The sequence below is a fragment of the Thamnophis sirtalis genome, unplaced genomic scaffold (genome assembly GCF_051295495.1).
Source record: "Thamnophis sirtalis isolate CommonGarterSnake01/CBP01778 unplaced genomic scaffold, rThaSir2_p1.2 scaffold_3, whole genome shotgun sequence".
In the NCBI taxonomy this organism is placed as follows: Eukaryota; Metazoa; Chordata; class Lepidosauria; order Squamata; family Natricidae; genus Thamnophis; species Thamnophis sirtalis.
Window position 1 is genome coordinate 117868465 of NW_028261383.1, and position 14010 is coordinate 117882474.

The following is a 14010-nucleotide window of genomic DNA, read 5'->3' on the forward strand; positions in this document are numbered from 1 at the left end:
ATTTTCAGTTTGAAATGATAGGACTCCTCCTTGTGGGACAGGATCACACAATTGAGCAAATATCTGTTCATGAGGCCTTGGGATGCTAACTTTTGTTCTCATAAATTTGGCTTTGGTTTAGAAAGGAAGGTGAAAAGGCGAGGAGAAAGGGCCACAGATCAACGTGTGCCATCAAGAGAAGGAACCAAAGGGAGCAAAGATTAAAAGGGCCAGGAAGCAGACCAGCTGGAGCCAGAGATGGCTAGGTTGGAAACTGATCCCGATCTCGGCCGTTGCAGCGATTTCAGTCACATTCAGACGAGTAAATAAGTGACATTTTCCCTCACTCCCGATTTAATTGCATTTTTCCAGAGAAGTTCCCGATTTTAAAACGCGTCTCGTTCGGGAAATTCTTGAGCGGACTTCTTCGAAGTTGGCTTAAAGGTGCCCTCAAGCTTTCTTCAGACTTGGGATAACGGCATTCCCAAGCTAAGAGCGCGGAAGCCCGAAGCCGAGCACCAGAGTTGCAGTGCTTCCTTCCGCCCAGCAGAGTTTATACTGCGCACCCGGAGGCGTTTGCCTCTTGGCGCCCGCGTCGACCCAAGAAGGCGCTAGAGATGAACGTCGGGAAGTGCTCCTCGCCGTTTGAACTGGGCTGCAGAGGTTGAGAAAGCGGGAGGACCGCCGCTTTGATCTGCCACCGCTTCAATGGCCCGCGATGCGCAAAAGGGAGAGAATGGGGGTTATTTTTTCTGCCTCCACCCACCCCTCCACCTCGCAACGATTCTGGGGAGTGCGGAGGGCACAGGACTACTGCGTGTCCCCACATCCAAATTGCCACCCAGCATCGCAAGGCGGGCAAAAAAAAAATTAAAAAAATGCGACGCTTCGTTTTAAGAAACGGATCCCAAGCGGCGACTTCGGGATTCCGTTACAGTTTTGCTTTCTTTCTGGAGCAGATAAGAAGACTTCTGCTCTCAAAGCAGAAAGCAGTTCGTTTCCTCCCCTCCATGCCAACCGATGCCAAGCCTCCTTCGAATATTTTCTTCTCCATCTAGATGCATTTAAAACAATCTCTTTCTCTCTCTCTTTCATTTCTCTCTTTCATTTCTTTCTTTCATTCACTTTTTCTTTCATTCTTTCATCCATTCATTCTCTCTCTCTTAAAATAGGGAGAGTAGATTGCAGAAGATACGACGTTCAGAGACCTCCTTCGAGATTCCGCGGGGCAACGGGCCTTTCAGAGGCTAATTTAAGAAGAAGGCGCGTGGATAGAGCAATTAACGGGCAAAGGGAAGGTCCTTTTTGCATGAGTAGCCCCTGGCCACTAAAGCACTCGCTATCAAGCTAGTAGCAATTACTTGGGAGGGGCGCGGGGAAAAAGAAAGGAGAAGGCGCTTTCTTAACTCAGACTTTTCAAAGGGAAGAAAAAGAAACAGATCGCTGTGCGCTATGTTAAGACAGAAAGTTAATCGACTTGCACCCCACCACGCCGCACTTTGGTCCACGCCGCGGCTCCAACTCGATCACTACGAGGGGGGGGGGGAGACGATGAAGCCGAAAAAGGAAAGAGATCCCCGTCTTTAAATAGGGTTCACTGCCCACCGACGGCGCTAATTTCAACCAAAGCGAGACGGGACGCCCTATCTCCCAAGTCCGGCATACCTGTACCAGGTGAGTCCTCGCTCGTAGTTGCGATCAAAAAAATGAGGCTCAGCGCCCACCGCTCGAACGTCCGGGTGGACCCGCAGGAACTCAAGCAACGCGCGAGTCCCACCCTTCTTCACGCCGATGATCACTGCCTGGGGCAGCCGCTTCGTCCCAGAGCCATTCAGGAAACTGGAAATGAAGCTGGGGGAATCCGGAGCCACTCCGTTGTTGCTGCTGCTGCTGCCGCCGCCACCCAACTCTTCGTCGTCTTCGTCTTCGTCGTTCTCCGGATCGGCTCTCAGCTGGACCTTAGCCGTCCGGGCTGGGAGCAGCAGCTGGTTGAGTTCCGGACCGGGCGCTTTCCGAGCTGACGGCAGCGAAGAGCCCAGCAGCATCAGCCCCGGCGCGGCTGAAGTGCACGATCCGGCGACGCAAGAGTAGACCATGCAAAGCCACAAGGCGAGCATGATGAAGAGGAGAAGCAGCAGCCACCTCCTTCGCCCCGGCGGGAGCAGCGGCGACGAGGCAGGGGGGCCGGGGGCATCGGGGAGACGGCCGCCGATCAGGCGCGGCTGGCCCATAGGCAGGAGCCCGCGGGCGGTAACCCCGGGAACATGATGCGTGGGGGGCCGGCCGGCACGGGTCAGCAGCGCAGCATCGCTCACAGCCTTCGCAGCCCAGTTCCGAGCCGACGAGTGGCGACGCACCAAGGCGCCTTTGCCGGCCAGGCTGGAGCTCAGGAGGGCGGAGTACAGGCGCGCCTGACTGGCACCCTTCGGAGCCTATAAGAGCAGCCCGCCGCATGGTAATTAGCCCCCCTTTTGTTGATCAAAAGCAGCCAATGGTGAGCCGGGTCTCCCCCCGTAGGGCGGGGAGCGGAGGACTGCGGGAGGCGATTAGCCATTCTTATTGGCTAATGAGCCGTTAAAGAGCCCGGGGAGGCGAAAAGGTTACGGAGCTGTGAGGCCGAGAGGCTATTTGAGTTGAGGCTTCGCCGGTGGAAGCTTGCGCTCCTGTGCCGGCGCCTTCGCTCTTTTTTTCCCCTCCGGTACTGCCAGAGAGGCGAGGATCTGGCTGAAGTTGTCCAGGCTCCGCTAGACTGTGCTTGAAGGCGGCGGCGGAGAGCGATCCGAGTCAGCGGGCGGCGGCAGCGACCGCGAGCAAAGCCGCTTCTTTGACTAGATGGCGCCACGTGGGAAAGCACAACTGTGCCGTGGCCAAAAACGAACCGTGCAAAGGCGGGGTCGGATGGGAGTGGGAGAAGAGGCTTTTTTCCCCGGCAGCTGGCCGGTCAGCCCTCTTCCATTGCGAATCCGCTGAGGACTGAGCGCTGCCTAAGCCTGTAGGCGCGTCCTCGCCCCTCACCCCCGCGCATCGTGGCGGTCGTCTCACAAAATAGTGAACCTCGGTTGAGCCTAGGTTGTCGCGCGGAACCACTTTTGGCCAGGGGTTTACGATCCTCCGCGATCCTGAGCAAAAGGGTCTCCCTGAGCCCCGTCCCGCTTTGTTAATTAAGGCTGCAGCGATTTAGGAGTAAGACTGTGGCTCTCAACGACCCTGTTCCCAGGCATTTGGTGGACCCAGATTATTGGGAGAAAAAATGCTGACTGTAAACCGCTTAGAGAGGGCTGTGAAGTGGCATATAAGTCTAAGTGCTATTGCTATCTTAGCAGTTCTCTTTAAGCTTGGTGAAATTGGTTAAGTCGAAGTAATTAGGGTATTTAAGCAAAATTTTGCATTTTCTTAGTTACGAAGTTGGGGCTTATGTGGGAGGTTTCAAAGCCTCCCTTTCATTGGGACTGCTTGGAACGTTATATTTCGGGTGCTAGACTTTGTCTTCCATGTAACGGGAGGAACCATCGCCCCATCTCAAGAGTTGCGCTGCATATTAAGCTTCCTCTGGAGCCCAATATAGTCCTGGCACCACCGCCAAGGGAGACTCCCTGCTTCCTCCTCCCCTACTCATTTTTCCACAGACTCGGTGGTTGGAATTTGGTAGATTCGGAATTCCACCCACCCCCCCTTGCTGAAAAAAAAGGGAGGAAGAGAAACCAGCGTTTCTAAGTTGCTGAGCCAGAAGGGCAGGTTAAGGTCTATATCGCCCCCCTCCCGCCACACACACACACACACACACACACACACACACACAGAGAGAGAGAGAGAGAGAGAGAGAGAGAGAGAGAGAGAGAGAGAGAGAGAGAGAGAGAGAGAGAGAGAGAGAGAGAGAGAAACTATTCAGAAGTAGAACCTACCTATCGACTTCTGAATAGTCAAGTTCAAGAAGGTTTAGTAGGACCTTCTTTAAGGTGAAGGTTAGCCTGGTAGAGATTCTCCGAGATCCTGAGCCTTCCTTTACTCCAGGAAGCCCTATTGGTCTCTGCCCTGGTCTCCATAACTGCCCCCGAAGTTCTGCGCTGCTTCTTGTCTCCCCTCTTGTAAAGCCTGCTCGCCTCCCACCTTGGAGCTCTAGCCATTCTCCCAGGTATTCAATTCAATTCAGTTCAATTTATTAGATTTATAGGCCGCCCAATCCCGGAGGTAATGTAGGAGGCGTTCGTTTGGGCCTCCCCAACCCACAGACAAGAGACATAAGGCAAAATCGCCCGACATGGAGGGGGGGGGGAGGCGGTTTGATGCTTCTGAATGTATCTACCCCTCATTGATTCTCCTAGAGCTCCCTCAGTCCCCAAACCTGAATGTCTGTTATTTCTTCTCTTCCTCATCTTTTGTCGCAGGCCAGGGTCTCTTATTAATAGCTCCTACCTGTCGACCTTCTGGCAGGCTTTTCTCTTACATTGCGTCTGATTCCCATTTTTAATTGAATCCAGTGTTTTCTAGTATCTGAGATAGTTCCCCCCCCCCCACGCATTTTGCAGAGGTACATCGTCCCAAATGGAGAAGATAGTTTGTTCCGCTGAAAAATATTGTTCAGATAGTAGTAGCTAGAGCAGTAAACCTGATCCGCTGAGACCTAAGGTCTCATAGCTTTTGCGCGCCATTCATGAAGTTCCGTTAGCTTCTCTCGAGTTCAGCTTCTTTGCTAAAAGCCGGGATGAAAGTTTGTTGAGGCCATTTCTTCGGTACCTGATTTAGCGGGTATTCCAGTGTCACATCGGTATCGGGTCTGTCTTCCTCGCCCCAGCGGCTGAATTGACATATTAAAATGCTATGAAATCTTGGCTCTTTGGATCAAGTGAAGTCAAGATAAACCGCGAGAGGCGGTCAATTTGTCTCCAATAACACAGGACAGGAACTTCACAGGTGGAAACAGTTAAATAAAGCGGATTTGGAAGTGAAAGAGAAGAGTCATAAAAAGCGCAGGAAAAGTCCCGTGGCTGAATCCGAGACATTAAATTCCATTCTGAATAAGAAAACTAGCCGCAGTCGTGTGAAAACGTTCTTCTCTCCCCCCCCCCCCACACCCTTTACAGTTTCCCTTACAGAAGGGGAACTCCAAAGCATTTTCGTCATATTGCGCTAAATGGCTTGAGATTTTACACGTCTGGTGTCATCTGAGGAACTGAAGGATTTCCTGGGCGTCGGAATCCGAACCAAGATCCCGATTTCCACTTTGCAAGTCAGCCTCGGACTAATGAGCCATGAAGAGCTGCATAAAACTAGACTCCATCAATTATACTTGAGAAAGAAATGCTATTTGCACGCGAACCGGATGCGCTGCTGGATCTGCAGAGATGGAATTGAGTCCCGAAATATTGCGAAAGATGATGATGAAAATCTATTAAATCGGTCCCCGCTTATTAAAACTATATCAATTATAGCTTCGATGCATTGTTGGAATAATTGACAATCCTGAAATTGTTTTTTTTTAAACGAAGAGTGGAAGCTTATCGTTTATAAATGAAACACACAGATATTGGGAAATCAATGGTTTATCTAAGATTAAATAATACTTTTTTAAAAAAATTGTCTCCGTTGTATGTAGTCTAAATGTTTTGGAATGTCGGATCTAACCACTCCAAAATCTTTAAACCCCGGGAAGCAGCATTTTTTCATGCTGCCCATGGCATAGGAAAAGGCGAAAGAGGGGGCACGGGCGTTGTTTTCCTTTTGTCTTTGTCCCTGGGAATTAATTATTCCTGTGACAGATTGAGATTCCGATTATTTTTAACCTCCTCCTTAATTCTACCTAAAATGAAACTGAAGTTAGTTAAACCTTCCTTAATTGAAATAAGGCTTTATGAGTTTTCGACTATTTCTTTCTTTCTTTCTTTCTTTCTTTCTTTCTTTCTTTCTTTCTTTCTTTCTTTCTTTCTTTCTCTTTCTTTTTTGCAGTTTTCAAAAAAAAAAGGAAAATAAACCTTCCACGGAACTAAATCAGGCTGACTTCCGAAGACACGTGATTTGGATTCTGAGCTGCAGGATCCAACAAGGGGCTTAGTCGAAGAAATCAGAAGGGGTCTCCGACCACCCCGTCCTTACCAGGTTTCCTATGGAAGAACCCCAGTGTCTCGTCTGCCTTCGACGGATTGCGCCGCTTTGAGCGACTTCTGCCGAGAATAAATTCGAAGAAGCCGCCGGCGGAGCCGTTCCGGTTCCCTCATGCACAGGAGGGCACGCCGCCTAACGGATTGCGCTGGCCGGGCGCTCCGAGTTGAGCAAACAGCCAAGAGTTTAAAGAGAGACAAAAATTGGAAAAGCCGAAGGACAGAGTGAAAAACTTTCCCCTCCCCGCTCCAGAGTTAGTTTGTCCTTTCTGCTCGGGGTAGGGTAGGTTTTTGAGTCGTCGCTCGCACTCGTCGAAGTGAATTAGATCCCCACCCCCGAAAGTTTCTCGATCTTGACTGTGGTTGACAAGGGCGACAAGAAGACTTTCACCCCTTCCCTCCCCTTGTCGAAAATTGTGTTCATAGACTGAATTAACTTTAGACATTAGGAGTGGATTTTTAATCGGAAGGGTCCCGTTCACTTCAGGAGTTTGACACCCCCCAGCTAACCATAGAAAGGAGAAAAAGTTTTCTCACAGGCTGGCTAAGCGGTGTTAGATCGCTTGGGCATTTCTCCTTCGACTTCGGAGCACGGCATCTAAAAGGCTCCGCAGCCAAAAGGCGGGCAAGTTAAGCTCTTGGCCTCCAATGCAGGGCAAAGAAAGGCGGGGGGAGATTGTCGGAGTTCTGCCTTCTTTTTAAAAATATACGAAAACTATGTGTCGGGTGCAAAACTTGATGACCAGTGTACCAGGTCATCCGTTTGGTTCAAAAAAAGCCTATATTAAAATTATTTGTCAACTCGGGGCTGGAGTCGAAGTGAATAGAAATCCCATTCTGGTGCATTTTTCTAATCTGGCTATTAAAATATCTATCTATCTATCTATCTATCTATCTATCTATCTATCTATCTATCTATCTATCAATCATCTATCTATCTATGTATCTTTCTATCTATCTATCTATCTATCTATCTATCTATCTATCTATCTATCTATCTATCTATCTATCTATCTATCTTTCTCTCTTATATATGGGTTTATATAACTGCCAGCACGAGGATGGGGGGGGGGGGAGATGGCGGGTAGATTTTCTTGATTGAGCAACCCACAACATTTCAGAAAATAAAAGCTTTCCTTTTTTCCATACTCCCTTCGGGGCAAGGAAGTGGAGGATAAGATTCTCCCGGATCCCTCAAACTTGGCCGCGGGGGGTGGGGGTGGGGGAGGAACTCGCCGCTGTCGTCGACAAAGCTGTTAATTGTGAACAGAGATTCTCTTGGAAGAAGTGCGCGGAATGCCTCCGAAGTGCCACTGGAACGATTTCGATTCGAGGGGAAGCAACGTGAACAAAATCTCACAGGAAGTCGGGAGAAGAATGCTCTATTCTTTCCAACTCGCTCCCCTCCCAATTTAAACTCCTTCTCGAGATGCCCCTAAGGTGTTCCTTCTTTACACGTTCGCTGCCGCCCAGCCAGCCTTCACTTAAAACTGGTCACAATCGAGGGCGGTCGAAGTGGCAGATCGCGTTTCCACCCACTGCTTTTTTTCTCCTTCTTTCTAAAAATCCCACGAGCCTGCTTAGAATGCCTTTCTCTCTTTCTCCCTCCCCCCCGCCCCCTTAGCCCCTTTCTTCCGCGGGGTGGAAGGGATTTGTATTGAATGGCGGGCCCTCGGCGTCTCCAGAACCTGCCAATAATCCTCCTTCGCCTTTATAAAAACAGAGACCCGCAAGGGTTCAGTGGCCCCCGAGGAACAGAACTCTTCAGATCCTGTGTCGGAGCTGGGAGGAGTTCAAGACGAGGGGGGAATCTCCTTGGTTCAAATCCGCGCCTCTCTCTTGGCCCCCGCTTCTCATCTAAGGCGTGGGAATCTAAGGCTGCCTCTCTCAGGGCTGCCCAGAATTGCTCCGGAGCCAACAGCTCACGTGAACCCGAAAGCCCCGGGCAAGCCGAGCGCTCCTCGTCCAGCGAGGCTGCTGAAGAAACTCCGCTGAGCGTGGAGCGAAGCCGGCGTATGCCGCTGGGCACCTGCTTGGGCGTTCTCGGGAGGCTCGCTTCAACCCGTGTCCAGCTCACTCAGGCGCGGAGTTGATTGAGGGTGACTCGGTCCCTCGACTGGTTTGTGTTCGCGAAGCTTTTCGGCTCTTAGAGGCGCCTCTCGACGTCTCTCCCAAACCGCTGCAAACAGCCGAGCGAGAGGATTATTAAGTGTTGGAAGAAGACTAATATGAGCCCCCTCACCATTCAAACATACTTGCAAATATATTAAAAAGAGGACAGGTACTTCTGTAAAAGATAATAAAAACAACAATGCAGATTAATATATATACAATAATGAAACAATATACATAAGCAATGAATTTAATACTAGATTGATTAGAAGCGCATAACAGTTGTTATAGTTGAGTTGTAATGGCATTTATAAGCAGATTTTCTTTTTTTAAAAATTCCCCTTCATGGGCTCCCTTTGAGCTCCATGGGCTCCCAGAACTATGTACTGGCTGCTCAGGCCTGCAGCGGAGGCCTTGTTTTCCAATTCGGCTTCGAAAGGTCCTGGTGAAAGTTATATTGTGCAGAAATTACCAGCATTGGGGAATAACTGTAACTAGACAGGCACCTAGACTGGCAGATCCAGTACAATTAAGTTGGTTCAGTCGAAGTTAATGTTGGATGGGAGGCCACTAGGAAACTTCTAAGGTTGTTGTCTAAATTGGGGAAAGAAAAAACCTGCAGAAAAAGGCAATGCAAGCCTATTAGATCCTGAAAAGTACATGTGCATGTCAGAGGTGGCATTCAGCAGTTTCTGATCACTTCTGGAGAACCGGTAGTAGAAATTTTGAGTAGTTCAGTAAATATCATCTGCGACTGGCCCTGCCCCCTTCTATTCTCCACCTCCCGAGTCCCAGCTGATCTGGAGGAAATGGGGATTTTGCAGTAATATTCCCCCGCTATGCCCCCAAGCCATGCCCCACCAAGCCACACCACACCCACCAAGCCACGCACAAAGAATTGGTAGGGGAAAAAAAATTGAATTCCACCAGTGGTGCATGTCCATAAAGATACCAGGAATAGGTGACTTTTCTTGCTTTTAGTGAAGCAAAGTCTGTAGGCGTTCCCACACTAATGGTTTGTAGCGGCCATAGCATCTCAGGCAGGCAGCCATTCATCGTTACAGTGACAGCTCAAAGACACTCATGATTCAGCAAGCCAGGGCTCTGCTTTTTGCATAAACATAGCAACACTCACTTAACACTTTCCAAACAACTGTTAAAAGACCATCCTTATTAGTGATTTATTGCATCTTCTAGACTTATGCGACTATTATGGTAACCACAACAAGGTCTTTTTTTTTTAATCAACACAATGAGGGCTGGGTTATGCTATTTTTAAAAATGCTGTAATCTTATAGGAAATGGCATCTGATGTATCCAAACTTTTGACAAAACCAGCCAATTTGTGTGATGATGAATCTTAGAGCTCTTCCAGCTGGGAACCCAACCTCTTAATGTACGGAGGGGAAAGGAAGGTTATATTTGAAGTCAGATTACAGGTGCAATTTCTTGGCAGCAAACACTTTTTAAAAATCCTTTCATTTGGGCCTCCACTCCCTTTCTCTCCTCCTCACCTGGTCTCTCAATTGGTGCAAACATCAAAGGAAATTCATTCCAGGCCCATCATGTTAATTCTGTATGGGATGTGTGTGTGTGTGTCAGAGGAAAAGAGAACATCAAACTAAGGGGTATGTTGGAGGGAGAATGTGGATCTGAATGCTCTCTCTTTCTCAGGCATGACTCATTATGAAAAGCTCACCATTCCCAAGTAGAACAAATCTACTTGGGAATCCTCCTTCTCACTTCCTTGATATTACACAGATTGGGAACAGGCAGATTTGCCTGGCCTACCCAAGACATTTCCAATCATTTTTGTAGAGGCAACCAAAGGCCTGGAGACTAAAACATACAAAGAACGGCTGCAGAATTTGGGTATGGCCAGTTTAGCGAAAAGAAGGACTAGATATGACATAATAGCAGCATTCCATATATGTTTGCCGCATTACCTCTTGGACAGGTCGCAGTCGGTGTTAGTGGGGGGGCAGAGATCGACCCCTAGGCCCCTAACATATGGGGTGCCTCAGGGTTCGTTCTTATCCCCCCTACTATTCAACATCTACATGAAACCGCTGGGAGAGATCATCCGCAGGCACGGGATAAGATACCATCAATATGCGGACGATACCCAGTTGTATCTGTCCGCCCCGTGCCAACTCAATGAAGCGGCGGACGTGATGAACCGAGGCCTTGAGGCCGTTATGGACTGGATGAGGGCTAACAAGCTTGTACTCAACCCGGAAAAGACCGAGTGGCTGTTGTGCTTCCCTCCCAACAATTCGACCAATATTCCATCACTCAGGCTGGGGGGTCAAATTCTACACCCCTCAGAGAGGGTTCGCAACTTGGGAGTCCTCCTGGACCCACAGCTATCCTTTGATCACCACCTGACGGCTGTGACCAGGGGGGGCATTTGCCCAGGTTCGCCTGGTGCGCCAGTTGCGACCCTACCTGAATCGGGAGGCTCTCACAACAGTCACTCGGGCCCTTGTGACCTCTAGGCTGGAATACTGCAATGTGCTCTACATGGGGATGCCCTTGAAGAGCATCCGGCGACTTCAGCTAGTCCAGAACGCGGCCGCGCGAGTGATCGTGGGTGCACCTCGGTTCACCCACATAATACCTATCCTCCGCGAGCTGCGCTGGCTACCTGTCGATCTCCGGGTGCGCTTCAAGGTGCTACTAGTCACCCATAAAGCCCTTCATGGTAGTGGATCTGCGTACTTGAGAGACCGCCTTCTGCCAATTACCTCCCTGCGACCAATTAGATCTCATAGATTGGGCCTCCTCCGAATTCCATCTACCAGCCAGTGCCAGCTGGCAACTACGCGGAGGAGAGCCTTTTCAGTAGCAGCTCCGACCCTTTGGAACGATCTCCCCGTGGAGATTCGTACCCTCACCACCGTCCAGGCCTTCCGCATAGCCCTTAAGACCTGGCTAGCCCGTCAGGCCTGGGGACAAAGATAACCGCCCCTCCCGAATGATGAATGAATGTTGCTCATTATTTTACTCTATGTTTGTCTATGTCATTGTTTGTATTTCCCTCCCCTGATCCTATGTAAGCCGCCCTGAGTCCCCTCAGGGAAAAGGGCGGCCTATAAATGTTAATAAACCTTAAACCCCATTAAGTTCCTTCCTAACTAAATTAAAAAAGAAACTTATCAGGGAAGACAGATCCAACTAAACATATTTCTTTATGTATTGTCCTATGTGCAGATAGTTCTTCCTCTCATGGTAGAAGCATTTAAACCAGGAGTTGCCACCCAGGCATCAAATGGAATGATCTATACCAGGGGTGTCAAACTGAATTTGTTCGAAGGGCTGGATCAGTATTGTGGTTCTCCTCTGTGGGCCAGCCAGGGGGAGGGGGGGAGACAGGATGGATGCCTCCTGCAGCACCCTGCTGGCCAAAATGGGGCATAGTGGCACTGGGGGGGGACGCGAGGCCCTCCCATGCCTCATTTTCAGCCTGGACAGCTTCCTGCAGCACCCTGCCAGACAAAATAGCACATGTATAGGGGGCTCTCTCGCAGCCCTTCCATGCCCCATTTTGGCTGCCAGAGGCACCACGGGCCAGTCCTTTTCTGTTTCCAGGTTGGCCCTGTGAGCACCCCCTGGGTTGGATCCAGCCCGCAGGCTTTGAGTTTGACACCCCTGATCTATACAGAATATTCTGCTATTCAGGAAATCAGTTGAATAGTCACTACCTTCAGCTTGCTATTATAAACCTCTCTGGCATGTATGCTGACATACTGTAATGATTTTGAGATGATGTCAACTTCTGTACTATAAAATCAGATACCACAAGCAAAAACCACACCTATCAGCAGTAGATGAAAAGTCAATAAATGAATCAAAATGGTTTTTAAAAAAATGGATATTTCCAAATCTCCAGTGATAAAATAAAGAACATATGAATTTTAAAATGTTCGTTCAGGGGCTAGACCGAGATGCATATAACTGGATTTTATCAAAAGTCTAGCATGATGCCAAAGCAGATGTAAAAGAAATTCAACTCCAAAAATTTCATGGACTTACTTGTAGTTTTCTTTCAAAAATGCAGAGTTCCCATCCAAAACCTAGATTAAAGCAATTTTAGCCTGCAGTTGGGAATATGTTCTTGGAGAAGACAGTAGAATGTTGCTTATGAATGTGTACAGACTATCAATTTGTTAACCTAGAGTAGTAAAAACAATTCTGTACTTTGTGAACCAAGGTAATTTCAGGATGCAATCTGTCATTCACCCTTCATGTGTTTCCTATAAGAAATAAAGCCCGGGGCACCTTTTCTCTATACAACTGTTATCCTTTGTTGAATTTTTCATTCATTTCCAGTTCTTTCCTGGAAAACGTAGTTTACATATCGTCCCAGTTTTGGGCCAATAAAGGAAAAGAAATGGGGAGGATTAACTCTCTTAGATGGGGGTTGTTTGACAGGCATTGGCCCTTCTGGCAGGGCTTGATCTAATCAATTGTCTGAGCCACTTCAGCTTATATAACAAACCTCTTTTTTGTTGCCACAAAATCCATCCAAGTAAAAGATTGTGGGTGTTAATTCTTCAGGTAGTCCTCGACTTACAAGCACAACCAAGTCCAAAATTTATCCTGCTAAGTGAAACATTTGTCAAGCGAGTTTTGCCCCATGTTATGACCTTTCTTGCCACAGTTGTTAAGTGAATCACTGCAGTTAAGTTAGTAACATGGTTGTTAAGTGAATCTGACTTCCCCCTTGACTTTGTTTGTCAGAAGGTTGCAAAGGGGGGTCCCACAACCCCGGGATACTGGGAATCACACATAAATCACACCAGTTGCTGATCATCTGAATTTTGATCACGTGACCATGGGGATTCTGCAGTGGTTGTAATCATTTTTTCTTGCCTTGCCTTTTGGTGCTTTGGAAAGCCCTTTCGTCTTTTGTAGGAGATGCTCAAATATTGGAACAGTGCTATCCAGTCCTTCTTTTCATTAGACTAGTCACTAGACATACCCAATTCCTGTAACCGTTCTTTGAATGTTTTAGTCTCCAGCCCCCTAATCATTTCTGTTGCTCTTCTCTGTGCTCTTTCCCAGTGTCAACATCTTTTTTGTATTCTAGGGACCAGAACTGGTTCAAGTATGTCTTACTAAGGCTTTATAGAATGGTGCTAGAATTTGATCTTGATTGTATCCCTTTATTAATGGAACCTAGGGTTGCATTGGCTTTTTGTCTGCTGCTGCACACTGTTGGCTTATATTTAAGCAATTGCCTACTAGGACTCCAAGAGGGTTAGAGGTGCAAGGGTCTTGTAACTTGACAGCTTTAAGACTTTGGAAAGCCCCCAAATGCTACCCTTGGCTGGCCCACCCAAGCCCACCCTGCCTATCCCTGCCTCCCAGGATTGTTCATCATGCAGGGCATGCACAGAGGCTTGGGTAGTGGAGAAAACAGAGATTTTGGAAATCCAGAAATGGGTCCGTTTCCAGCCTCTGGAGCCAGGAGAAGCCATTTTCGCCCTTTTGGAGGCTCAAGAAAAGCCTCTGGAGCCTGGGAAGGGCAAAAAATCCCCCCCTGCCATGGTGCAGGAGGCTGGCTGGGCCATGCCCTCTATAGCCACACCCACCCAGCAACGAAGCAGCAAACCCATTGCTGCAATTTTTGCAGCCCACCCCTGGATGAGGGATTTGTGCCATGTATTTTTTTAACATGAGACCTCTCCCCCCAACACCCGTCATCTTCTTCACAGCAGCAGCAGTGTGTCTTGTGTTGCAAATAGTCAGTGGCACAGCTGAACCAGAAATGGCTTTTGGCTGATCTCCTCACACAAGATCAATTCTTGTGGAATATATG

General features: G+C 48.5%; 1 protein-coding gene across 1 annotated transcript in view; it reads right to left on the bottom strand.

Moving 5' to 3' along the window:
- Window positions 1-2381, bottom strand: part of LOC106538973 (heparan sulfate glucosamine 3-O-sulfotransferase 3B1) — a 47460-nt gene extending 45079 nt beyond the window's left edge. The window contains exon 1 of the mRNA XM_087709813.1: window positions 1645-2381. Within this exon, the coding sequence (XP_087565939.1) occupies window positions 1645-2210 (566 nt within the window). The 5' untranslated portion in view covers window positions 2211-2381. The remainder of the gene's footprint in view (window positions 1-1644) is intronic.
- Between the last annotated feature and the right edge of the window lie 11629 nt (window positions 2382-14010).